The sequence below is a fragment of the Columba livia genome, chromosome 7 (assembly GCF_036013475.1).
Source record: "Columba livia isolate bColLiv1 breed racing homer chromosome 7, bColLiv1.pat.W.v2, whole genome shotgun sequence".
NCBI classification, from domain to species: Eukaryota; Metazoa; Chordata; class Aves; order Columbiformes; family Columbidae; genus Columba; species Columba livia.
In genome coordinates, this window is record NC_088608.1 from 36,077,074 (window position 1) to 36,102,927 (window position 25,854).

At 54.9% G+C, this 25,854-nt stretch overlaps 3 protein-coding genes across 4 annotated transcripts; all 3 read right to left on the bottom strand.

Annotated features, from left to right (window-relative positions):
* Window positions 1–3,345: 3,345 nt before the first annotated feature.
* LOC135579894 (maestro heat-like repeat-containing protein family member 1) lies at window positions 3,346–7,632 on the bottom strand. 2 transcript variants are annotated; one of them, XM_065069356.1, is made up of 6 exons: window positions 7,289–7,623; window positions 6,862–7,038; window positions 6,574–6,729; window positions 6,129–6,233; window positions 5,608–5,710; window positions 3,346–5,315 (listed from the first exon to the last, which is right to left on the bottom strand). In XM_065069356.1, the coding sequence occupies exons 1-6, from the start codon at window positions 7,343–7,345 to the stop codon at window positions 5,251–5,253; spliced, it is 663 nt and encodes a 220-aa protein (XP_064925428.1). In that variant the 5' UTR covers window positions 7,346–7,623; the 3' UTR covers window positions 3,346–5,250. The 2 variants fall into 2 exon arrangements, with proteins under 2 accessions (XP_064925428.1, XP_064925427.1); XM_065069355.1 differs by having other exon boundaries at window positions 3,346–5,710; window positions 7,289–7,632.
* On the bottom strand, window positions 7,478–10,520 carry LOC135579928 (maestro heat-like repeat-containing protein family member 6). The gene is made up of 8 exons (XM_065069982.1): window positions 10,120–10,520; window positions 9,872–10,021; window positions 9,531–9,685; window positions 9,034–9,181; window positions 8,632–8,819; window positions 8,405–8,542; window positions 7,718–7,832; window positions 7,478–7,531 (listed from the first exon to the last, which is right to left on the bottom strand). The coding sequence occupies exons 2-8, from the start codon at window positions 9,956–9,958 to the stop codon at window positions 7,478–7,480; spliced, it is 885 nt and encodes a 294-aa protein (XP_064926054.1). The 5' UTR covers window positions 9,959–10,021; window positions 10,120–10,520.
* A 4,114-nt stretch (window positions 10,521–14,634) lies between these two features.
* Window positions 14,635–24,161, bottom strand: LOC135579895 (maestro heat-like repeat-containing protein family member 9). The gene is made up of 12 exons (XM_065069357.1): window positions 23,210–24,161; window positions 22,868–22,941; window positions 22,620–22,769; window positions 22,279–22,433; window positions 21,782–21,929; window positions 20,466–21,567; window positions 20,037–20,174; window positions 19,610–19,786; window positions 18,877–19,477; window positions 18,356–18,458; window positions 18,011–18,067; window positions 14,635–17,702 (listed from the first exon to the last, which is right to left on the bottom strand). Exons 1-6 carry the CDS (start codon window positions 23,349–23,351, stop codon window positions 21,283–21,285), a joined length of 954 nt encoding a protein of 317 aa, XP_064925429.1. The 5' UTR covers window positions 23,352–24,161; the 3' UTR covers window positions 14,635–17,702; window positions 18,011–18,067; window positions 18,356–18,458; window positions 18,877–19,477; window positions 19,610–19,786; window positions 20,037–20,174; window positions 20,466–21,282.
* Window positions 24,162–25,854: the final 1,693 nt, after the last annotated feature.

Consider the following 25,854-nt stretch of genomic DNA (forward strand, 5'->3'; position numbering starts at 1 on the left):
GCTTCTGAAAAACACTCTGTGTTGACATGACCCACGGAGAAACTTGGGTTTTATCCACCCAGGTGTGTTTTAGGGACAAACACCTTGCTAGAGATGAAACACCACACACCCTGTGGCTGTATATACCCTCCACAGAGACCTACACAACCTTCCTCCCTTGGGGGGGCCAGCCCAAAATTGTTGCAAGTACTCTGGACCAGCTGTTTCCATAAAGAGAACTGCGGCACTGAGTGCAGCGTCACTTCTAAAATCCACTTCTTGTCCCTTTCAAAACCTGTGCCTGCAGGCTCCAGGTAACCCTGGGATAAACACCAGCTCCTCTCCAAACAGGAGCACGTTAAGCCAAGATGAAAACCTTCAAACTCAACTGAAATCACTTGGTATTAAAAAACAAACCTCAAACCAACCAACCAAAAAAAGCAATCAAACCAAAACCAACACAAACCCAACCAAACAAAATAAACAAAACAAACCCAGCAAAAATAAAAAAAGTCTATTCTGAGACAGGATAATTAATTTTATGTGTTTTATTTCTCTGGGTTCTTAGGTTTTAAATAAAAATTTTGTTCTAAGAGTATACTTGAACTGTAGCTTTGCTTCCTCTTCAGTTAAACTTTGGGATCATTTTCTCAGTGGACATTTTATGACAATCAAAATGCAAAGAATCCAAAACACAGCTTGCCTGCAAGCATGAGCCTCCCAAGCCTTAAAACCTAATTTATGGAATGGCAATAATCATCTTTGCTAGTTATAAAATTATTGATATTTTAAAAAACAAAACAAAACAAACTGAAACATTTGGTGACCATGACTGAGCAACTCTTAGAACTGATTCTCAGCTCCTAGTTGGTTATTTTTTAAGAAGACAGCTTGGTTTCAAAAGGCAGCGCTGCTCTGCCGTGGGGGACACACTCTGCTTCGTGCCACCGAGGACTCGGAACCAACAGCTTCATTTCACGCGTGTTTTCACCGAGCGAGCAGGATGAGATTTACTTTTGCCCTTGGGTCAACAGCACAGAACTGGACTCATGAAATGCAACACGAGATCCTTAGACTTACCGCTGCAAGTTATTTCAGATTTAGAGCATGCACGGAGGCATGGCACACAAAAATCTTCTTACTCTTGAGTTTCCTACGTAGTAACCACCCGTGAAAAAATTTCTCCAAGATGAGAAGACCAAAATGGCCATAGGTACAGAAACCCCGCTGCTGTATGTCCCCACATAGGCAGAGTCACCATCACCGGCTACACCAGGGTGAGAACAGTTGCTAACAAACTCCTACACACAATACGCTTCACACACAAGCGGTAAGAAATAATCTATAATTATTACCAGGTCCTGAGTACGGCTGTAACCGATATTTCAAGCGTGAGTCTTTAGGCCCAAATCTTCTTAAAGCGATCATATATATTTCAAACATCTATAATTAAAATTATCTATTTTACGAACCTACAAACTTTATCATCACTAGAACGTCATCTGGAGAAAAACAGCTTAAATTAGATTTCAAGTATTTATCAACGTTAAAGTTGTTATTATTTATTTCAAGTCCTTTGAAGATCCTGAAACAAAAACTCGTGTGCAATCAAAAATATGAAAAAACCCACAATTAAAAGAACCGAAGCCGCTCTCAGAGCAGCCCTGCAAGTCCCATCCACCCAGCCCAGGCTTTTCTCCCAACACAAAAGTCAGCCACAAAATTCGGCAGCTGCTGGAAGCTGAGCTGCCTTATCTTATGCAGTCACTCCGCATTATATACATCGCTATCCATTGGTGCTCAGTGACAGTGATTTGTGAGGAACACGGGAGCACCGGCAACCACAGCTCTGCCTCCCAACTTCTTTCCACGTAACAGCTGCACAAAAAAGGGACAAGCAAGTGAAGGAAGCCAAGCAGTGTTTTATTGACTCCCAGAAGACAGATATGGATTGCATACAACCCTGGAAAACTTCTTACTTTTTAAAATTCTGGAATTATAAACAAGAGCACTCATTCCTCATAAATAACCTGACACCATTCCTTCGTCAAAAGGTTTTGGCATGGAACATATTTCCTTTACACTTTAATTTTAATTGTTCATTTGAACAGCTTAAAAAACTATGTCTATAATAATACTTAAATATATTGCTCATATTTGTGACCTTATAAAAAAAATAGTTTGAGCTAATACTTTCCAAGTAATCCAAAAAAATCCAGAGAGACACCAACTTTTGAATGAGCACTTCAGAAAGATGGGTAAAAATTATTCGCTGGAAATTATCAATGGACTTCATTTATCAACAGACTGAGCCCCTTAGAAACGTGTCTTCATTTCACCTAATAGCAGAAATGATCTCAAGAAAAGGTATATAGTGTGAGCAGCTTTCCCTCGATCCTGCAAACACATATGCATGTATTCAGCTACAGCCACAGAGAATTTTTGCAACACGAACAAGCCAAGATTGATCTCAAAGGTCCAAGCACCTGCAAAATCTGACCACATGTAATTAAATTCCTTGTAGCTTCACAACAGGGCAGCCTAAGCCTCAGTTAGAGGACGACCACAGAAGCCTTGTCGGGCTGGCAGAGGCCACAGGAGCACTCCTGGGTTTAGTGACAAGCAGACAGGAGGGCTCCAGTCACCTGTGAAGCTGAGTTATCAAAGCCCGGCTGGTGCAGCTTGCAAGGTTTGTTCCTCCGGCATCTGGAAGAGGCAGCAACCTCTGGAAGCATCCAGGTCTTTTCCGAGGAGACCACTAGGCCACAGTATTGCTCATCTTCCCACAGCAAAGCTCGCTACTATCCATAATACTGCCAAAAATGCATTGTTTGCACCTCAATGCATTACCTCCAAGACAGCAACCCACAGGCTTCAACTGCTGATTTTCAGGCTTGATCACTTTTGAAGGTGAAAACGGGTTCCTACTTGGGCAATAACGAAGCAGCACATCTCCTCGGTGTTCATGATTGGCCAGAACTGGGTTTACATCCAAGTCTCCAACACCCCAGGTATGGGCTAACCCCCTGGAGATGCTGTGGCTCAGGTACAGTAGCTCCAGTTCCAGCTTCAACGGCTCTGGCCGTGAAGCTGGCTGGAGGACCCACGCTCCGCTCCACTCCACTGCTCCGCAATGCGCCAACACGACTCCAAACCGGACCTCTGACCCAATGTGGGTCTAAAAGCACAGGAAGAGCATTGGGACATTTCCTAGAGCTGGGAGAAACACTTGTGCAGAAACAAAGGATAAAAACTGGGCAACCTGCAGTGCCTTGTGCTGGCCAACACACGTTTATCCATCTAGTTTAATTTCTCCCAATTCCCACGTCCGCTGTCCCCACCACCAACACCAGGCTACAGCGCTCACACTGGCACTGCTTAGAGCTGCCCCTTCTGGCTGTGATCTTAAAGATCCAGCAAACCCCGATGCACCTCAGTTCCCCATGGGAAGCCTTTGAGGAATAGCTCCTGTGCTTCATGGAACCCCATGTTTTATCCACGAGCTTGTCCAAAGACTCAGGGCTCTACCAGAGCAACATCAGGGAGAATGTAGCTACTTGCAAACAGATGGCTCCAGAGGAGTAGGTGCAACTGAAGCAATTAATCCCATCTAGTAAAGGTGATGCTTTTGGTGAGATTTTCGGGCAAAGCCATAAGACTGGCGCATAACCCTGGGGACTGACTAGAGTGCCAGGGAGATGGGGCTTTGGGGCCTGAAAGAGCTTTGCCTCAGGGCAAACGGTCATGGGGAAAAAGCAAACAACCGGTAGCAAACTCCCGTGCTACCGTATCAAAATCCTGTGCTAAAGTGTCAAACTCGTGTGCTGCTCTCCTAGAGCAGTGCTCAGATTTCTCAGGCTGAGACTGATGAACCCCTGGGCATGGGTACACCGTGGGTACACCACGCCTTGTGCCTCCACTGCAATTTAGGAAGAATGCAGGGTAAACAGCCTTCCTGCAGCAACCAACCCCCCTGACATCCCAGCCCCAGAGAGGCAGAGAGCTCCGGCCATCTTTGCTTTAAATCACTTGGGCTCAGTGCTTGCTACTAAGGCACAAAGATGCATTACTCAGGGTTTCAAACACATCTCTTCAAAAAAAGACGCTAGGAAACAGTACAAGGAAAACACAGGAAGAGCACCGGGACATTTCCTAGAGCTGGGAGAAACACTTGTGCAGAAACAAAGGATAAAAACCTGTAGATTGACAAAACATAATGTGTAGAGCACAGGAGGTAGAGGACATCAAAACTAAATTTCAAATTCTGGAGAGAATGCCGTAACAGCTCCCTTTGAAAAACAAAATAGATTTTAAACACTGATTTTGACACAAATGGCAGCATTTTGCCTGGAAACAGGAAACCGGAGCCGGTTCAAGAGGCAACTCGGACCCCTCAACTATCCCGTCAGCAAGAAGCAAATGGCAGGTCACGGCTGGAAGAGTATTTGTGGACATCTCCCAGGACGAGTTTTTCAGGGATCCCCACAACTCCGGGCTCTGCGCAAGGGCTTTGTCGGAAGCATTAGAGGCTTCAGCAGATGAAGCAAGGGGCAAAGGGCTTTCTGGTCACTTTTCCTACCACGCTGCATGCCTGGGCAACTGTTGTTGCTGAGCACAAGAACCCTTTTTCTCTTCTTCTCCCATGCCAAAGCAAGACCCACTGGTTGGAGACAGAAGGGCAGAAGAGCAGTAACTCGAGATCTGCAGGTTCAGACACTCCATAAACTGTTTAATGAAGGAGGAGCACATGGCGGTGCTGGGATCAGTCCTGCGCAGAGCCCCAGCAGCACAGCCAGCCATTGCCCCAGAGAGAAGGCCGCCGCCTCCTCCACGCCTGGCGGAGTTGGCTCTGCAGTTCCTGCAGCCTGGATCTGGAGGAGCCATTTGCCACTGCAGCTCTCAGCAGGGGCAGAGTGTGAAGTGCCTGGCGTTGGACGTAGGGGCTGCTGTCCTTTGTCGCGTGTTGAATGGCTGGAACAGAGAGGAACAGAGCCAAGGTTAGAGCGCGGATCCACAGGGAACCAGAAACCCCTCCTGCCAGGGCCACCCCACCAGCTCTTCGGATGGCCAGGGGGAACAGCGGCCAACGGGATCGGATGGAAGGAGCTGGCCACGAATAGCCCACGTGTCCTTGAAACCTCCCTCTGCTCTGCCCCCACCACCCCTCGTCTGCGCAGGGAGCAGAGCCCTCCCCGGCCGGGGCAGGGATTGCAGCTCCCTGGCCAGGGTCCTTCCTCCTCCCCACCAGTCCCTGCTGACACCCCGCTGCCCTCACTCACTGTGGTAGACGAGCTGGAACTTCTCCGGCTGAGCCCTCATGTGCTGCCCAAGGACCCCTGGAAACACACAGCCCGTCACCGCTCCTGCTCGCCCCAGCAGCGCAGCTCCCCCACAGCAGCCCGGCCACAGGCGCCCCTGCCCCTGGCAGGGCTGAGCCCGGGCTCTGCCCCAAGCGTGATGCCCAAGGGCAGGGGAGGGAGAGGGTGGCGGGGAGCCCCGTGTAACCCACATTGGGCAGTGGCGGCTCCAGAGCCACTGGGCCGAATCCTGCTGCCCGTGCAGCACCCGGGGCTGGGGCTGAGCTGCAGTACGGCTGGGAGGGACCCTGGCTGGGGGGTTGTGCCTCACCAAGGAACGCGACGGCTGCCTCTCGTATGGAGTCCTGTGGGCTCTGCACGTACGTCAATGACTGACACAGGTACTCTGCTGCTCTGCTGCGGCACTCTACCAGCTGGAGAGAGCGACAGGGGATGGAGACAAGGGCTGGTGCAGACTCTGCCCCCAGCCGGGTGGTCCCTGTGCCCAGGACTGGCCTCCCCTGCCAGGACACCCACAACACCCAGCCAGCAGCCGGCTGGTGCCGGGTCTGGAGGGAGCAAGAGGGCTGGCTGCTCCCCGAGGAGCTGCAGTGCCATCCTGTCCCCAACCCGCAGCTGGGCCGGGGCTCCGTCAGCAGCCCTGGGCTCGGGCAGGGAGAGGAGCTTGGAGAAGAGCCCGTGGGGCCGCACACCCGAGGTACGGGAGCGTGTGTGGGCTGCAGGCTGGCGGCGATGGGCTGCAGCAGTGGGCAGGGGCACAGCTGCCAGCCCCACACACTGGGCTCGGGGGGCTTGACCAGGCTGGGGCTGGGGCTTCACGGCCATCCTTACCAGGCACTCGCCGATCGCCTCTGTCTGCTGATCCCTTAACACCACCTGCCTGAGCTTCTCCTTCTTCAGGAAAGCGGTAGCTTGCAGCAGGGTATCCCTACAGGTCTGCAGAGCAGCAGAGATTGAGAAATTGCACCACTGCCCAGGGCACGGGACCTGCGTCCCCTGCGCCTGGGCAAGGCTCAGGGCCTGTGCTGGCCCGTGGCAAGGAGATGCAGCAGGTGGGGAACTCGTCTGCCGGCAGGTTGGTGCTCGGGCAGAGGAGCAGGGCAACCCCCATCTCGAGCACCGGGTGCTGCCGGGGCAGCAGGACAGACGTCCCCCAGAGCTGCTGCTCTGGAGCCCAGGCCAGGAGGTGGCTGGAGCTCTGCAGTCTGTGAGGTGTCAGGGCAGGAGGCGGCTGAGCCACCTCCCATGGGGACACCAGCAGGTCAGAAATCCTCACCGCTGCCACGGCCTTGTTCTCATCAAACACGTGGAAGATCAGGGGGAGCAGGCTCTGGTGCACAAGCGTCTTCAGCAGCTTTTTTCCATCATTTGCTACACGCTCTATCACCTTTTTAAAGATGCTGACGGAGAGCTGTCGCACATACCAGGACTCCTGGTGGACAGGAAGAGGGCAAGAGCTCAGCACCAGCTGCCTCAGGTGCACCTGGTCCTAGGTCAGAAAATCCACAAGGCAAAAGGTTTCCTGGCAGCACCCAGCACCCATGGGGGCTGCAGGAAGCCTTACGTTGTCAAAGAGTGGCTGGAGCCTCTCAGCCAGCTGCAGAGCGATGGGGGTGGAAATTGGGACGCTCGGGTCACGGACCACCTTCCTGAGCACAGACAGGGTCATCCTGACCATATCCATATCTGCGTCTTGCAGTAGATCCGTGAGTCTTTGCACCAGGAACCGCATTTTTGGGACCTGCGTGGAACAGTTGGAACAGTTGTGGCAGCTGGAGCAGTTGTGGCAGCTGGAGCCCACGCTGCCTCCTCAGGGCCCAGACGCCAACGGCCTGCCCCGAAGGACTCGGGCAGGTGAACAGGGAGGCAGGAGAGCTGGGAGCAGCTACCACAGCTCCCGCAGCCCAGCCAAGGCCAAGCCGCTGCGCTAGCCAGCACCCCTGCCCAGCCCCACGGCACCAGCACGGCTTCAGCCGCTGCCTCCTGCTCACCATCCACGGTGTGTCGCAGATCACGTTGAGGCCTTTGAGCAGCAGGGAACGCGTCATGCTGCAGTTGCTCTGCAGGTATCTTGGGACAAGCTGCAGGAAGCTCTCAGCTCTTACATTTGGGCCAGGGGAGCCCAGGATCTGAAATACACAGAGCAGTGACGGGGTGCCCGGCCAGCAGGACCCCGGCCCTCAGCAGCCTCTGATTGCTCGTCCTACGAGGAGCCGCGGACGCAAGAGCGAGAGCTGGCGCAAGGGGGGCACAAAACACGGACAGGCAAGTGTCCCCCCAGCAGCAGGGGGCCAAGGGCACACAGAGGAGCCCACCCTCTGCCCCACACCCACCGACTGGGCTCCCCATGCAGCCGCGGCTACGAGAGGGCAGAGCGGTGGGAAGCAGCTCAGCGAGGCAGCGCTCGCCATCAGTCTCACCTCCACAAGGAACGCCATGGCAGGGAGCTCACAGCGGGGCTCATTCCTGCTGAGCAGCTCGACCAGGTAGGACGCCACAGAGGCATTGAGGTGTCTTGAGACAACACGGATCTCTCTGGCAAGGGGAAAAAGGCACCATCGGCCATGAGCATGGCAGGCAAACCTCTCCTGGGACTCCCTGTCCCCGTCAAGGGCCAAAGACCCCTTTGTGCTCCACTCCAGCCACCAGCAGCATTTGCTCCCACAGGCCCGGGTCTTTTCCGTACCCCTCACCAGGAGAAAGGCAGTGCCCAGCACCAGCACGCTCCTTTTGGGGAGGAAACTGCAAAAAACACCCTTCCCACCCCAAAGCCTTCCCTTTCTCAGAGACCCCTTTCCTGCCCAGGGGGACTCGTCCCCCAGGCTCCGTCTCCGGCCCTCAGCACATCCTGCCGCCGCAGGGGCTGCCCTGGCTGGTGCTGCCTGCAGACAGACCCCGGCTCTGTGCCGTCAGCCCAGGCCCTCGGGAGGGGACGCCGGCGCTTTGGGGGGTGGCTGCTCCTCTGCACCCAGCTCTCCCAGCCTTTGCCAGTCTGCTGGGCCATCACCGCAGACCAGTCCCTCTCACCCAGCACCAAGGGGATTGTGTGGGGTGCCCCCTCTGCCGGGCACCAATGGCACGGGGAGCAGGGAGAAGGGGGCTCTCACCTGGCCAGCAGCCCCATTGCGCAGTGGTGGGTCTCAGCGTGGAGGAGCGTGTCCCAGCCACGCTTACGTTCCACTTCAAAGGCTACAAGCCTGTAGCCCAGACGGCAGAGCAGTGCTTTCACAGTCAGCACTATAAACCTGTGTGCAGAGCAAAGCCCAGGTCACGCTTGGAGCCCTGGCTCCAGGCCCAGGGCCATGGCAGGGCTGGGAGGACTGGGATGGAGCACCTGCTGGGGCTGGTGGGAAGGCCGCCTTCCTCCTGGCATTCCCTCCAGAAAGTATCCACCTCGTCTGGCATCTGCTCTGTGCTGTACACAACTTGGAAGAGCAGAGCCAGGAGGAGGCGAGGGAAATACACCTTCAGCCCTCTTGGGAACCTGGGCATTTGAAGTATCTCCCACAGAGCCCTGGTTGCCTGCAGAAAACAGAACAGCCAGAGACCGCGCTCAGTGCCAAAACATGCCTGTGGCCGGGCCCGAGCGTGGACGCAAGGGGAGCGCCTGGCCTGGATGCTCCTAAACCTGCCCCTGCCCCGGGTTTCCAGCCACCGCGGGAGATGCAGTGGCAGGGGACGATGGAGAACCGCCCGCAGAGACGACCCTGGGGCTGAGCCTGGTCGGGTCACTTACAGCCAGGGCAAGGACGTCCTGTTGGTCCCCGTCACAGGTGGACGTGCTGTGCAGCGGCCAGTCCTCCAGCACGCAGAGCAGCTCCCGGAACACCTTCTTTGTGGTCATGCTGGTGGTGACCATCATCCTCCACATGGCTGCAGCGGCTCTGCAGGCACAGAGCTCTGTGTCACTGGGGTTTTGGCCACAGCACCAGGGCCCGGGCAACCGCCGGGGCCCAGGCTGGCCACCAGCCCTGGCTCTGCCCGCTGCCCCTCGCAGGCGGCACCCAGCGGCTCTGCCCCTGCGGGCAGCAGGCGGCTGAGCAGCGGTGCCTTGGTGGGCAGGGGGAGCACGGCAGCGGGCTCTGGGGCTGACGTGCCAGGGCTGGGCAATAGAGGGGCCAGGGGGTCCTGAAAGTCTCTATCTGTCTGCCAGCCCGCACGGGACGGGCTGTGCAGACCGATGGGCTCTAAAGGCTGGGCAGCCCTGAGCCCTCAGGGCAGGTTTCCCAGTACCGGTCGCACGATGGGGCACAGCGCAGCAGGGCCACCACCACATCATGGGGGTGCGCGTCGGTGAGCTCCACAAGGGTGTTGTCCAGGCTGTGCTCAACTGACTCGTCCGTGTTGGTCATGAACCACTGGTGGATGCACCGCACAATCCTGGGCACCTGGAGGAAGCACAGCTGAGAGTTGGAGTGCTGCCGGAGGAAAACATTTCCCCAGCTTCCTCCAACAAGTGCTGCCCTTCCCACCACAGTGTGCTGGCATAGAAGGCTGTTGGGAGCCCAGCAGAGCCGGCTTCAGGGGCCACAGGATCCCTGGGTGGGCTCCAACTCTGGCCACAGGCTACTTACCTGCTTCAAAGTGGAGACCTCGCTTTCCACAAGCATATCCAGCAGAGCAGCACCAGCCTCCGCGTCGTAGGATTGTCCTTCTGTCATGGCCTCAGCGAGCTCGACAGTGGAGCCTTCACAGTCTTTGGGGTGGACAGTTTCCCAAAACAGCTGCGGGAATAGGAAGGGCAGGGAAGAGAAGGATGCCACACCGAGTGCCCAACAGCGGTGCTTGGCTGGGCAGCGAGAGCAGGGCTGGCTGCGGGTACCTTTGCTCTGGGGTTGTGCAGGACATGGGTGTCTTCCTGCTTCTGCTCCTCTTCTGGCAGCTCCCAGCTGGGATCTGGCAAAGACCAAGCGTGGGCAGAGCTGAGGGGCTGCGGGAGAGGCTGGAGAACACAGCCGAGCCCCGTGACAGGGGCTGGTGGGGACACTGACCCCCGTCTCCCTGGCCGCAGGATGGGGCTGGGAGTGCCCGTGGATGGAGCATGGCCAGAGCCCAGCGTGGGGAACAGCCCTGTCCCCTCGTCCCCTCTTTCCTTGGGGATGCCCACGGGGATGGTCCCAGCCGGCTGCAGCCACTCGCCCTGCGGCCCAGCCCGGCCACTGACCTGCCTGCAGCAGCTGGTGCTCCTGCACCTCCTCACGCTGTGATGCTGGGGCAGCCTCAACCTCCTTCTCCTCATCGTCCTCATCCTCACTATCGTCATTCAGCCAGACCACCCTGGGTGTGAATGGGGGTCTCCACGTCATCCCGCTGCTGTCTGGCCTCAAGGGCTCCTGCTGCAGGGATGGAAGACGTGTAGGAAAAGCGCTGTAGACAGCAGACACGGATCAACAGGGCACAAGGCGTCTGCACAGGGGCTCCTGGCAGCTCCTCTCGCTCCTGTCCTGTCCCGTCGTGTCCTCCGGGCACAGTGACGTGGTTGCTGTGCCACCAGCACCCTTATCACGGCGGGTCACAAAGGGCCCTGTGACACGGTGCCACAGGAGTGACACGTGCCACAGGGGCTCCCCCAGCCCAGCAAACCCACCCCATAGTGACACAGCACCAAAGGAGCTCCACAGGATCCGGCTAAAGAGGCACAAATGGCAGGTCACGGTGGGGAGAACGTTTGTGGACATCTCCAAGGACAAGTATTTCAGCCCACAGCTCTGGGCTCTGCTCTTGTTGGAAGCATTAAAGGCTTCAGCAGAAGAACCAAGTGAAGAGTGGTTTCTGGTCTCTTTGTCTACTACACTGCTTGCCTGGGCAATGGTTGCTGAGCACAAGTACCCTTTCTGTCCTCTACCTCAATGCCCTGGGGGCCAAAGCAAGACCCACCGGTTGGAGACAGAACTGCAGAAGAGCAGTAACTCGAGATCTGCAGGTTCAGACACTCTAATAAACTGTTTATTCAGGGAAGAGCACATGGCGGTGCTGGGATCAGTCCTGCGCGGAGCCCCAGCAGCACAGCCAGCCATTGCCCCAGAGAGAAGGCCGCCGCCTCCTCCACGCCTGGCGGAGTTGGCTCTGCAGTTCCTGCAGCCTGGATCTGGAGGAGCCATTTGCCACTGCAGCTCTGAGCAGGGGCAGAGTGCGAAGTGCCTGGCGTTGGACGTAGGGGCTGCTGTCCTTTGTCCTGTGTTGAACGGCTGGAACAGAGAGGAACAGAGCCAAGGTCAGAGCCCGGATCCACAGGGACACCAGGAACCCCTCCTGCCAGGGCCACCCCACCAGCTCTTCGGAAGGCCAGGGGAGGCAGAGGGTGGCAGGGAGCCCCGTGCACCCCACATCGGGCAGTGGGGTATCAGTAACTTATTTACAAATATCACTGATAGCATTTGTTCAGCCAGAGCAATGTGACTGAACAGGCTACATTTGTGTTCACCAACACCATGGTGTCCCATGGGCAGAGCGGGCAGCTCCCACCTCCAGAGCTTCCATTTCCACCCCGTTGCTGCCACTACCTCTGCAAGGCCGTGCCAGGTGTTTCCAAGCCTACAATCCCTCCCTCCCTCCTTTCTCTTTGCAAAACTGCCATTTCAGAGGTCAAGCTGGCAGCTTCAGAAGTGTTCCCTCAGATTACTTCCTCACTAGCTCTTTAGGATGCAACCCAAACCACCATTTTAACAGCATCCACGATGTTTTGTGACATTCCACTTAGTTTGCCACTAGTGATATCAATATACAAAAACAATGGTGAAACTTAGCAATGATATAGCTCTTGTATTTTTAAATCTCTGCACAAACGTTAATTAAACAATGCAAGGTAGTATGCAAAAGAGTCAGAGCCTGGAATAATCAACTGATGGGTTGTGCTTCAGTGGTGACACCAGGATAGGAATAAGTGTTCTGTAAGGAAAGCGACAAACCAGAGATAAAACCAGGTCTTGTCTTCAAAGTTGAGTTTATAAATAGAGAAAATAAGTACTAAGGGCAGTATCTGAGAGTGTTCTTTAATATCCTTACACCAGGTAGGTAAACCTAATGTATTTACACTATCACACGGGAAGAACAACTGCCTAATGCAAACAATATACAGCTATATATACATGTATAAATGTATATTCACACACACATTTGGTCTTAAACTTGTTAAAGATGCCTCAGCTGAACTACAACAAAAAAGATATAGGTATGATGATGATGAACACACTAAAAATGTAAAAAACCACTGCAGTGACCTCAGCTGTGGATCTTCACCTCTAGAGAACAGAAATTCTTTAAATCTTTACACCTGCTGATGCCCACTGCCCTCAGTACTGGCAGCAAACAGGGCTCTTAATTCTCCTTTTCCAGAACGACTGAAGAAACCAAAAATCTAGCTACCCATAAAACTCACTCCTGCACACGCCAATGCCATTGGCACATTTAACAGCCCACTTATCAACAGGCAACTGGACAGACCTTTGGCTGCAAAGCTTCTGAAAAACACTCTGTGTTGACATGACCCACGGAGAAACTTGGGTTTTATCCACCCAGGTGTGTTTTAGGGACAAACACCTTGCTAGAGAGGAAACACCACACACCCTGTGGCTGTATATACCCTCCACAGAGACCTACACAACCTTCCTCCCTTGGGGGGGCCAGCCCAAAATTGTTGCAAGTACTCTGGACCAGCTGTTTCCATAAAGAGAACTGCGGCACTGAGTGCAGCGTCACTTCTAAAATCCACTTCGTGTCCCTTTCAAAACCTGTGCCTGCAGGCTCCAGGTAACCCTGGGATAAACACCAGCTCCTCTCCAAACAGGAGCACGTTAAGCCAAGATGAAAACCTTCAAACTCAACTGAAATCACTTGGTATTAAAAAACAAACCTCAAACCAACCAACCAAAAAAAGCAATCAAACCAAAACCAACACAAACCCAACCAAACAAAATAAACAAAACAAACCCAGCAAAAATAAAAAAAGTCTGTTCTGAGACAGGATAATTAATTTTATGTGTTTTATTTCTCTGGGTTCTTAGGTTTTAAATAAAAATTTTGTTCTAAGAGTATACTTGAACTGTAGCTTTGCTTCCTCTTCAGTTCAACTTTGGGATCATTTTCTCAGTGGACATTTTATGACAATCAAAATGCAAAGAATCCAAAACACAGCTTGCCTGCAAGCATGAGCCTCCCAAGCCTTAAAACCTAATTTATGGAATGGCAATAATCATCTTTGCTAGTTATAAAATTATTGATATTTTAAAAAACAAAACAAAACAAACTGAAACATTTGGTGACCATGACTGAGCAACTCTTAGAACTGATTCTCAGCTCCTAGTTGGTTATTTTTTAAGAAGACAGCTTGGTTTCAAAAGGCAGCGCTGCTCTGCCGTGGGGGACACACTCTGCTTCGTGCCACCGAGGACTCGGAACCAGCAGCTTCATTTCACGCGTGTTTTCACCGAGCGAGCAGGATGAGATTTACTTTTGCCCTTGGGTCAACAGCACAGAACTGGACTCATGAAATGCAACACGAGATCCTTAGACTTACCGCTGCAAGTTATTTCAGATTTAGAGCATGCACGGAGGCATGGCACACAAAAATCTTCTTACTCTTGAGTTTCCTACGTAGTAACCACCCGTGAAAAAATTTCTCCAAGATGAGAAGACCAAAATGGCCATAGGTACAGAAACCCCGCTGCTGTATGTCCCCACATAGGCAGAGTCACCATCACCGGCTACACCAGGGTGAGAACAGTTGCTAACAAACTCCTACACACAATACGCTTCACACACAAGCGGTAAGAAATGATCTATAGTTATTACCAGGTCCTGAGTACGGCTGTAACCGATATTTCAAGCGTGAGTCTTTAGGCCCAAATCTTCTTAAAGCGATCATATATATTTCAAACATCTATAATTAAAATTATCTATTTTACGAACCTACAAACTTTATCATCACTAGAACGTCATCTGGAGAAAAACAGCTTAAATTAGATTTCAAGTATTTATCAACGTTAAAGTTGTTATTATTTATTTCAAGTCCTTTGAAGATCCTGAAACAAAAACTCGTGTGCAATCAAAAATATGAAAAAACCCACAATTAAAAGAACCGAAGCCGCTCTCAGAGCAGCCCTGCAAGTCCCATCCACCCAGCCCAGGCTTTTCTCCCAACACAAAAGTCAGCCACAAAATTCGGCAGCTGCTGGAAGCTGAGCTGCCTTATCTTATGCAGTCACTCCGCATTATATACATCGCTATCCATTGGTGCTCAGTGACAGTGATTTGTGAGGAACACGGGAGCACCGGCAACCACAGCTCTGCCTCCCAACTTCTTTCCACGTAACAGCTGCACAAAAAAGGGACAAGCAAGTGAAGGAAGCCAAGCAGTGTTTTATTGACTCCCAGAAGACAGATATGGATTGCATACAACCCTGGAAAACTTCTTACTTTTTAAAATTCTGGAATTATAAACAAGAGCACTCATTCCTCATAAATAACCTGACACCATTCCTTCGTCAAAAGGTTTTGGCATGGAACATATTTCCTTTACACTTTAATTTTAATTGTTCATTTGAACAGCTTAAAAAACTATGTCTATAATAATACTTAAATATATTGCTCATATTTGTGACCTTATAAAAAAAATAGTTTGAGCTAATACTTTCCAAGTAATCCAAAAAAATCCAGAGAGACACCAACTTTTGAATGAGCACTTCAGAAAGATGGGTAAAAATTATTCGCTGGAAATTATCAATGGACTTCATTTATCAACAGACTGAGCCCCTTAGAAACGTGTCTTCATTTCACCTAATAGCAGAAATGATCTCAAGAAAAGGTATATAGTGTGAGCAGCTTTCCCTCGATCCTGCAAACACATATGCATGTATTCAGCTACAGCCACAGAGAATTTTTGCAACACGAACAAGCCAAGATTGATCTCAAAGGTCCAAGCACCTGCAAAATCTGACCACATGTAATTAAATTCCTTGTAGCTTCACAACAGGGCAGCCTAAGCCTCAGTTAGAGGACGACCACAGAAGCCTTGTCGGGCTGGCAGAGGCCACAGGAGCACTCCTGGGTTTAGTGACAAGCAGACAGGAGGGCTCCAGTCACCTGTGAAGCTGAGTTATCAAAGCCCGGCTGGTGCAGCTTGCAAGGTTTGTTCCTCCGGCATCTGGAAGAGGCAGCAACCTCTGGAAGCATCCAGGTCTTTTCCGAGGAGACCACTAGGCCACAGTATTGCTCATCTTCCCACAGCAAAGCTCGCTACTATCCATAATACTGCCAAAAATGCATTGTTTGCACCTCAATGCATTACCTCCAAGACAGCAACCCACAGGCTTCAACTGCTGATTTTCAGGCTTGATCACTTTTGAAGGTGAAAACGGGTTCCTACTTGGGCAATAACGAAGCAGCACATCTCCTCGGTGTTCATGATTGGCCAGAACTGGGTTTACATCCAAGTCTCCAACACCCCAGGTATGGGCTAACCCCCTGGAGATGCTGTGGCTCAGGTACAGTAGCTCCAGTTCCAGCTTCAACGGCTCTGGCCGTGAAGCTGGCTGGAGGACCCACGCTCCGCTCCACTCCACTGCTCCGCAATGCGCCAACACGACTCCAAACCGGACCTCTGACCCAATGTGGGTCTAAAAGCACAGGAAGAGCATTGGGACATTTCCTAGAGCTGGGAGAAACACTTGTGCAGAAACAAAGGATAAAAACTGGGCAACCTGCAGTGCCTTGTGCTGGCCAACACACGTTTATCCATCTAGTTTAATTTCTCCCAATTCCCACGTCCGCTGTCCCCACCACCAGCACCAGGCTACAGCGCTCACACTGGCACTGCTTAGAGCTGCCCCTTCTGGCTGTGATCTTAAAGATCCAGCAAACCCCGATGCACCTCAGTTCCCCATGGGAAGCCTTTGAGGAATAGCTCCTGTGCTTCATGGAACCCCATGTTTTATCCACGAGCTTGTCCAAAGACTCAGGGCTCTACCAGAGCAACATCAGGGAGAATGTAGCTACTTGCAAACAGATGGCTCCAGAGGAGTAGGTGCAACTGAAGCAATTAATCCCATCTAGTAAAGGTGATGCTTTTGGTGAGATTTTCGGGCAAAGCCATAAGACTGGCGCATAACCCTGGGGACTGACTAGAGTGCCAGGGAGATGGGGCTTTGGGGCCTGAAAGAGCTTTGCCTCAGGGCAAACGGTCATGGGGAAAAAGCAAACAACCGGTAGCAAACTCCCGTGCTACCGTATCAAAATCCTGTGCTAAAGTGTCAAACTCGTGTGCTGCTCTCCTAGAGCAGTGCTCAGATTTCTCAGGCTGAGACTGATGAACCCCTGGGCATGGGTACACCGTGGGTACACCACGCCTTGTGCCTCCACTGCAATTTAGGAAGAATGCAGGGTAAACAGCCTTCCTGCAGCAACCAACCCCCCTGACATCCCAGCCCCAGAGAGGCAGAGAGCTCCGGCCATCTTTGCTTTAAATCACTTGGGCTCAGTGCTTGCTACTAAGGCACAAAGATGCATTACTCAGGGTTTCAAACACATCTCTTCAAAAAAAGACTCTAGGAAACAGTACAAGGAAAACACAGGAAGAGCACCGGGACATTTCCTAGAGCTGGGAGAAACACTTGTGCAGAAACAAGGATAAAAACCTGTAGATTGACAAAACATAATGTGTAGAGCACAGGAGGTAGAGGACATCAAAACTAAATTTCAAATTCTGGAGAGAATGCCGTAACAGCTCCCTTTGAAAAACAAAATAGATTTTAAACACTGATTTTGACACAAATGGCAGCATTTTGCCTGGAAACAGGAAACCGGAGCCGGTTCAAGAGGCAACTCGGACCCCTCAACTATCCCGTCAGCAAGAAGCAAATGGCAGGTCACGGCTGGAAGAGTATTTGTGGACATCTCCCAGGACGAGTTTTTCAGGGATCCCCACAACTCCGGGCTCTGCGCAAGGGCTTTGTCGGAAGCATTAGAGGCTTCAGCAGATGAAGCAAGGGGCAAAGGGCTTTCTGGTCACTTTTCCTACCACGCTGCATGCCTGGGCAACTGTTGTTGCTGAGCACAAGAACCCTTTTTCTCTTCTTCTCCCATGCCAAAGCAAGACCCACTGGTTGGAGACAGAAGGGCAGAAGAGCAGTAACTCGAGATCTGCAGGTTCAGACACTCCATAAACTGTTTATTCAGGGAAGAGCACATGGCGGTGCTGGGATCAGTCCTGCGCGGAGCCCCAGCAGCACAGCCAGCCATTGCCCCAGAGAGAAGGCCGCCGCCTCCTCCACGCCTGGCGGAGTTGGCTCTGCAGTTCCTGCAGCCTGGATCTGGAGGAGCCACTTGCCGCTGCAGCTCTGAGCAGGGGCAGAGTGTGAAGTGCCTGGCGTTGGACGTAGGGGCTGCTGTCCTTTGTCGCGTGTTGAATGGCTGGAACAGAGAGGAACAGAGCCAAGGTTAGAGCGCGGATCCACAGGGAACCAGAAACCCCTCCTGCCAGGGCCACCCCACCAGCTCTTCGGATGGCCAGGGGGAACAGCGGCCAACGGGATTGGATGGAAGGAGCTGGCCACAAATAGCCCACATGTCCTTGATACCTCTCTCTGCTCTGCCCCCACCACCCCTCGTCTGCGCAGGGAGCAGAGCCCTCCCCGGCCGGGGCAGGGATTGCAGCTCCCTGGCCAGGGTCCTTCCTCCTCCCCACCAGTCCCTGCTGACACCCCGCTGCCCTCACTCACCGTCGTAGACGAGCTGGAACTTCTCCGGCTGAGCCCTCATGTGCTGCCCAAGGACCCCTGGAAACACACAGCCCGTCACCGCTCCTGCTCGCCCCAGCAGCGCAGCTCCCCCACAGCAGCCCGGCCACAGGCGCCCCTGCCCCTGGCAGGGCTGAGCCCGGGCTCTGCCCCAAGCGTGATGCCCAAGGGCAGGGGAGGGAGAGGGCGGCGGGGAGCCCCGTGCACCCCACATCGGGCAGTGGCGGCTCCAGAGCCACTGGGCCGAATCCTGCTGCCCGTGCAGCACCCGGGGCTGGGGCTGAGCTGCAGCACGGCTGGGAGGGACCCTGGGGGGTTGTGCCTCACCAAGGAACGCGACGGCTGCCTCTCGTATGGAGTCCTGTGGGCTCTGCATGTACGTCAGGGTCTGACGCAGGTACTCTGCTGCTCTGCTGCGGCACTCTACCAGCTGGAGAGAGCGACAGGGGATGGAGACAAGGGCTGGTGCAGACTCTGCCCCTGGCCGGGTGGTCCCTGTGCCCAGGACTGGCCTCCCCTGCCAGGACACCCACAACACCCAGCCAGCAGCCGGCTGGTGCCGGGTCTGGATGGAGCAAGAGGTCTGGCTGCTCCCCGAGGAGCTGCAGTGCCATCCTGTCCCCAACCCGCAGCTGGGCCGGGGCTCCGTCAGCAGCCCTGGGCTCGGGCAGGGAGAGGAGCTTGGAGAAGAGCCCGTGGGGCCGCACACCCGAGGTACGGGAGCGTGTGTGGGCTGCAGGCTGGCGGCGATGGGCTGCAGCAGTGGGCAGGGGCACAGCTGCCAGCCACAAACACTGGGCTCGGGGGGCTTGACCAGGCTGGGGCTGGGGCTTCACGGCCATCCTTACCAGGCACTCGCCGATCGCCTCTGTCTGCTGATCCCTTAACACCACCTGCCTGAGCTTCTCCTTCTTCAGGAAAGCGGTAGCTTGCAGCAGGGTATCCCTACAGGTCTGCAGAGCAGCAGAGATTGAGAAATTGCACCACTGCCCAGGGCACGGGACCTGCGTCCCCTGCGCCTGGGCAAGGCTCAGGGCCTGTGCTGGCCCGTGGCAAGGAGATGCAGCAGGTGGGGAACTCGTCTGCCGGCAGGTTGGTGCTTGGGCAGAGGAGCAGGGCAACCCCCATCTCGGGCACCGGGTGCTGCCGGGGCAGCAGGACAGACGTCCCCCAGAGCTGCTGCTCTGGAGCCCAGGCCAGGAGGTGGCTGGAGCTCTGCAGTCTGTGAGGTGTCAGGGCAGGAGGCGGCTGAGCCACCTCCCATGGGGACACCAGCAGGTCAGAAATCCTCACCGCTGCCACGGCCTTGTTCTCATCAAATACGTGGAAGATCAGGGGGAGCAGGCTCTGGTGCACAAGCGTCTTCAGCAGCTTTTTTCCATCATTTGCTACACGCTCTATCACCTTTTTAAAGATGCTGACGGAGAGCTGTCGCACATACCAGGACTCCTGGTGGACAGGAAGAGGGCAAGAGCTCAGCACCAGCTGCCTCAGGTGCACCTGGTCCTAGGTCAGAAAATCCACAAGGCAAAAGGTTTCCTGCCAGCACCCAGCACCCATGGGGGCTGCATGAAGCCTTACGTTGTCAAAGAGTGGCTGGAGCCTCTCAGCCAGCTGCAGAGCGATGGGGGTGGAAATTGGGACGCTCGGGTCACGGACCACCTTCCTGAGCACAGACAGGGTCATCCTGACCATATCCATATCTGCGTCTTGCAGTAGATCCGTGAGTCTTTGCACCAGGAACCGCATTTTTGGGACCTGCGTGGAACAGTTGGAGCAGTTGTGGCAGCTGGAGCAGTTGTGGCAGCTGGAGCCCACGCTGCCTCCTCAGGGCCCAGATGCCAACGGCCTGCCCCGAAGGACTCGGGCAGGTGAACAGGGAGGCAGGAGAGCTGGGAGCAGCTACCACAGCTCCCGCAGCCCAGCCAAGGCCAAGCCGCTGCGCTAGCCAGCACCCCTGCCCAGCCCCACGGCACCAGCACGGCTTCAGCCGCTGCCTCCTGCTCACCATCCACGGTGTGTCGCAGATCACGGTGAGGCCTTTGAGCAGCAGGGAACGCGTCATGCTGCAGTTGCTCTGCAGGTATCTTGGGACAAGCTGCAGGAAGCTCTCAGCTCTTACATTTGGGCCAGGGGAGGCCAGGATCTGAAACACACAGAGCAGTGACGGGGTGCCCGGCCAGCAGGACCCCGGCCCTCAGCAGCCTCTGATTGCTCGTCCTACGAGGAGCCGCGGACGCAAGAGCGAGAGCTGGCGCAAGGGGGGCACAAAACACGGACAGGCAAGTGTCCCCCCAGCAGCAGGGGGCCAAGGGCACACAGAGGAGCCCACCCTCTGCCCCACACCCACCGACTGGGCTCCCCATGCAGCCGCGGCTACGAGAGGGCAGAGCGGTGGGAAGCAGCTCAGCGAGGCAGCGCTCGCCATCAGGCTCACCTCCACAAGGAACGCCATGGCAGGGAGCTCACAGCGGGGCTCTTTCTTGCTGAGCAGCTCGACCAGGTAGGACACCACAGAGGCATTGAGGTGTCTTGAGACAACACGGATCTCTCTGGCAAGGGGAAAAAGGCACCATCGGCCATGAGCATGGCAGGCAAACCTCTCCTGGGACTCCCTGTCCCCGTCAAGGGCCAAAGACCCCTTTGTGCTCCACTCCAGCCACCAGCAGCATTTGCTCCCACAGGCCCGGGTCTTTTCCGTACCCCTCACCAGGAGAAAGGCAGTGCCCAGCACCAGCACGCTCCTTTTGGGGAGGAAACTGTAAAAAACACCCTTCCCACCCCAAAGCCTTCCCTTTCTCAGAGACCCCTTTCCTGCCCAGGGGGACTCGTCCCCCAGGCTCCGTCCCCAGCCCTCAGCACATCCTGCCGCCGCGGCGGCTGCCCTGGCTGGTGCTGCCTGCAGACAGACCCCGGCTCTGTGCCGTCAGCCCAGGCCCTCGGGAGGGGACGCCGGCGCTTTGGGGGGTGGCTGCTCCTCTGCACCCAGCTCTCCCAGCCTTTGCCAGTCTGCTGGGCCATCACCGCAGACCAGTCCCTCTCACCCAGCACCAAGGGGATTGTGTGGGGTGCCCCGTCCTCCGGGCACCAATGGCACGGGGAGCAGGGAGAAGGGGGCTCTCACCTGGCCAGCAGCCCCATTGCGCAGTGGTGGGTCTCAGCGTGGAGGAGCGTGTCCCAGCCACGCTTACGTTCCACTTCAAAGGCTACAAGCCTGTAGCCCAGACGGCAGAGCAGTGCTTTCACAGTCAGCACTATAAACCTGTGTGCAGAGCAAAGCCCAGGTCACGCTGGCAGCCCTGGCTCCAGGCCCAGGGCCATGGCAGGGCTGGGAGGACTGGGATGGAGCACCTGCTGGGGCTGGTGGGAAGGCCGCCTTCCTCCTGGCACTCCCTCCAGAAAGTATCCACCTCGTCTGGCATCTGCTCTGTGCTGTACACAACTTGGAAGAGCAGAGCCAGGAGGAGGCGAGGGAAATACACCTTCAGCCCTCTTGGGAACCTGGGCATTTGAAGTATCTCCCACAGAGCCCTGGTTGCCTGCAGAAAACAGAACAGCCAGAGACCGCGCTCAGTGCCAAAACATGCCTGTGGCCGGGCCCGAGCATGGACGCAAGGGGAGCGCCTGGCCTGGATGCTCCTAAACCTGCCCCTGCCCCGGGTTTCCAGCCACCGCGGGAGATGCAGTGGCAGGGGACGATGGAGAACCGCCCGCAGAGACGACCCTGGGGCTGAGCCTGGTCGGGTCACTTACAGCCAGGGCAAGGACGTCCTGTTGGTCCCCGTCACAGGTGGACGTGCTGTGCAGCGGCCAGTCCTCCAGCACGCAGAGCAGCTCCCGGAACACCTTCTTTGTGGTCATGCTGGTGGTGACCATCATCCTCCACATGGCTGCAGCGGCTCTGCAGGCACAGAGCTCCGTGTCACTGGGGTTTTGGCCACAGCACCAGGGCCCGGGCAACCGCGGGGGCCCAGGCTGGCCACCAGCCCTGGCTCTGCCCGCTGCCCCTCGCAGGCGGCACCCAGCGGCTCTGCCCCTGCGGGCAGCAGGCGGCTGAGCAGCGGTGCCTTGGTGGGCAGGGGGAGCACGGCAGCGGGCTCTGGGGCTGACGTGCCAGGGCTGGGCAATAGAGGGGCCAGGGGGTCCTGAAAGTCTCTATCTGTCTGCCAGCCCGCACGGGATGGGCTGTGCAGACCGATGGGCTCTAAAGGCTGGGCAGCCCTGAGCCCTCAGGGCAGGTTTCCCAGTACCGGTCGCACGATGGGGCACAGCGCAGCAGGGCCACCACCACATCATGGGGGTGCGCGTCGGTGAGCTCCACAACGGTGTTGTCCAGGCTGTGCTCAACTGACTCGTCCGTGTTGGTCATGAACCACTGGTGGATGCACCGCACAATCCTGGGCACCTGGAGGAAGCACAGCTGAGAGTTGGAGTGCTGCCGGAGGAAAACATTTCCCCAGCTTCCTCCGACAAGTGCTGCCCTTCCCACCACAGTGTGCTGGCCTAGAAGGCTGTTGGGAGCCCAGCAGAGCCGGCTTCAGGGGCCGGAGGATCCCTGGGTGGGCTCCAACTCTGGCCACAGGCTACTTACCTGCTTCAAAGTGGAGACCTCGCTTTCCACAAGCATATCCAGCAGAGCAGCACCAGCCTCCGCGTCGTAGGATTGTCCTTCTGTCATGGCCTCAGCGAGCTCGACAGTGGAGCCTTCACAGTCTTTGGGGTGGACAGTTTCCCAAAACAGCTGCGGGAATAGGAAGGGCAGGGAAGAGAAGGATGCCACACCGAGTGCCCAACAGCGGTGCTTGGCTGGGCAGCGAGAGCAGGGCTGGCTGCGGGTACCTTTGCTCTGGGGTTGTGCAGGACATGGGTGTCTTCCTGCTTCTGCTCCTCTTCTGGCAGCTCCCAGCTGGGATCTGGCAAAGACCAAGCGTGGGCAGAGCTGAGGGGCTGCGGGAGAGGCTGGAGAACACAGCCGAGCCCCGTGACAGGGGCTGGTGGGGACACTGACCCCCGTCTCCCTGGCCGCAGGATGGGGCTGGGAGTGCCCGTGGATGGAGCATGGCCAGAGGCCAGCATGGGGAACAGCCCTGTCCCCTCGTCCCCTCTTTCCTTGGGGATGCCCACGGGGATGGTCCCAGCTGGCTGCAGCCACTCGCCCTGCGGCCCAGCCCGGCCACTGACCTGCCTGCAGCAGCTGGTGCTCCTGCACCTCCTCATGCTGCGATGCTGGGGCAGCCTCAACCTCCTTCTCCTCCTCGTCCTCATCCTCACTATCGTCATTCAGCCAGACCACCCTGGGTGTGAATGGGGGTCTCCACGTCATCCCGCTGCTGTCTGGCCTCAAGGGCTCCTGCTGCAGGGATGGGAGACGTGTAGGAAAAGCGCTGTAGACAGCAGACACGGATCAACAGGGCACAAGGCGTCTGCACAGGGGCTCCTGGCAGCTCCTCTCGCTCCCGTCCTGTCCCGTCGTGTCCTCCGGGCACAGTGAGGTGGTTGCTGTGCCACCAGCACCCTTATCACGGCGGGTCACAAAGGGCCCTGTGACACGGTGCCACAGGAGTGACACGTGCCACAGGGGCTCCCCCAGCCCAGCAAACCCACCCCATAGTGACACAGCACCAAAGGAGCTCCACAGGATCCGGCTAAAGAGGCACAAATGGCAGGTCACGGTGGGGAGAACGTTTGTGGACATCTCCAAGGACAAGTATTTCAGCCCACAGCTCTGGGCTCTGCTCTTGTTGGAAGCATTAAAGGCTTCAGCAGAAGAACCAAGTGAAGAGTGGTTTCTGGTCTCTTTGTCTACTACACTGCTTGCCTGGGCAATGGTTGCTGAGCACAAGTACCCTTTCTGTCCTCTACCTCAATGCCCTGGGGGCCAAAGCAAGACCCACCGGTTGGAGACAGAACTGCAGAAGAGCAGTAACTCGAGATCTGCAGGTTCAGACACTCTAATAAACTGTTTAATGAAGGAAGAGCACATGGCCGTGCTGGGATCAGTCCTGCGCGGAGCCCCAGCAGCACAGCCAGCCATTGCCCCAGAGAGAAGGCCGCCGCCTCCTCCACGCCTGGTGGAGTTGGCTCTGCAGTTCCTGCAGCCTGGATCTGGAGGAGCCATTTGCCACTGCAGCTCTGAGCAGGGGCAGAGTGTGAAGTGCCTGGCGTTGGACGTAGGGGCTGCTGTCCTTTGTCCTGTGTTGAACGGCTGGAACAGAGAGGAACAGAGCCAAGGTCAGAGCCCGGATCAGCAGGGACACCAGGAACCCCTCCTGCCAGGGCCACCCCACCAGCTCTTCGGAAGGCCAGGGGAGGCAGAGGGTGGCAGGGAGCCCCGTGCACCCCACATCGGGCAGTGGGGTATCAGTAACTTATTTACAAATATCACTGATAGCATTTGTTCAGCCAGAGCAATGTGACTGAACAGGCTACATTTGTGTTCACCAACACCATGGTGTCCCATGGGCAGAGCGGGCAGCTCCCACCTCCAGAGCTTCCATTTCCCCCCCGTTGCTGCCACTACCTCTGCAAGGCCGTGCCAGGTGTTTCCAAGCCTACAATCCCTCCCTCCCTCCTTTCTCTTTGCAAAACTGCCATTGCAGAGGTCAAGCTGGCAGCTTCAGAAGTGTTCCCTCAGATTACTTCCTCACTAGCTCTTTGGGATGCAACCCAAACCACCATTTTAACAGCATCCACGATGTTTTGTGACATTCCACTTAGTTTGCCACTAGTGATATCAATATACAAAAACAATGGTGAAACTTAGCAATGATATAGCTCTTGTATTTTTAAATCTCTGCACAAACGTTAATTAAACAATGCAAGGTAGTATGCAAAAGAGTCAGAGCCTGGAATAATCAACTGATGGGTTGTGCTTCAGTGGTGACACCAGGATAGGAATAAGTGTTCTGTAAGGAAAGCGACAAACCAGAGATAAAACCAGGTCTTGTCTTCAAAGTTGAGTTTATAAATAGAGAAAATAAGTACAAAGGGCAGTATCTGAGAGTGTTCTTTAATATCCTTACACCAGGTAGGTAAACCTAATGTATTTACACTATCACACGGGAAGAACAACTGCCTAATGCAAACAATATACAGCTATATATACATGTATAAATGTATATTCACACACACATTTGGTCTTAAATTTGTTAAAGATGCCTCAGCTGAACTACAACAAAAAAGATATAGGTATGATGATGATGAACACACTAAAAATGTAAAAAACCACTGCAGTGACCTCAGCTGTGGATCTTCACCTCTAGAGAACAGAAATTCTTTAAATCTTTACACCTGCTGATGCCCACTGCCCTCAGTACTGGCAGCAAACAGGGCTCTTAATTCTCCTTTTCCAGAACGACTGAAGAAACCAAAAATCTAGCTACCCATAAAACTCACTCCTGCACACGCCAATGCCATTGGCACATTTAACAGCCCACTTATCAACAGGCAACTGGACAGACCTTTGGCTGCAAAGCTTCTGAAAAACACTCTGTGTTGACATGACCCACGGAGAAACTTGGGTTTTATCCACCCAGGTGTGTTTTAGGGACAAACACCTTGCTAGAGATGAAACACCACACACCCTGTGGCTGTATATACCCTCCACAGAGACCTACACAACCTTCCTCCTTTGGGGGGGCCAGCCCAAAATTGTTGCAAGTACTCTGGACCAGCTGTTTCCATAAAGAGAACTGCGGCACTGAGTGCAGCGTCACTTCTAAAATCCACTTCTTGTCCCTTTCAAAACCTGTGCCTGCAGGCTCCAGGTAACCCTGGGATAAACACCAGCTCCTCTCCAAACAGGAGCACGTTAAGCCAAGATGAAA

Bases quoted from the DNA above. Each gene is read 5' to 3' on its own strand.
- LOC135579894 (XM_065069355.1), bottom strand. From the start codon at position 7,345: ATGACGCGTTCCCTGCTGCTCAAAGGCCTCAACGTGATCTGCGACACA. The intron at 7,039-7,288 runs GTGAGCAGGAGG...TGTTCCACGCAG, and splicing joins TCTGCGACACACCGTGGATG to GTCCCAAAAATGCGGTTCCT. The intron at 6,234-6,573 runs GTGAGGATTTCT...GCTGCTCTGCAG, and splicing joins AGAACAAGGCCGTGGCAGCG to ACCTGTAGGGATACCCTGCT.
- LOC135579928 (XM_065069982.1), bottom strand. From the start codon at position 9,958: ATGACAGAAGGACAATCCTACGACGCGGAGGCTGGTGCTGCTCTGCTG. The intron at 7,833-8,404 runs GTGAGAGCCCCC...TCCCCTTGCCAG, and splicing joins GCAATGGGGCTGCTGGCCAG to AGAGATCCGTGTTGTCTCAA. The intron at 7,532-7,717 runs GTGAGACTGATG...CCCTTGCGCCAG, and splicing joins CCATGGCGTTCCTTGTGGAG to CTCTCGCTCTTGCGTCCGCG.
- LOC135579895 (XM_065069357.1), bottom strand. From the start codon at position 23,351: ATGACGTGGAGACCCCCATTCACACCCAGGGTGGTCTGGCTGAATGAC. The intron at 22,942-23,209 runs GTCAGTGGCCGG...GGTCTTTGCCAG, and splicing joins GCACCAGCTGCTGCAGGCAG to ATCCCAGCTGGGAGCTGCCA. The intron at 21,568-21,781 runs GTAAGTGACCCG...TGTTTTCTGCAG, and splicing joins AGGACGTCCTTGCCCTGGCT to GCAACCAGGGCTCTGTGGGA.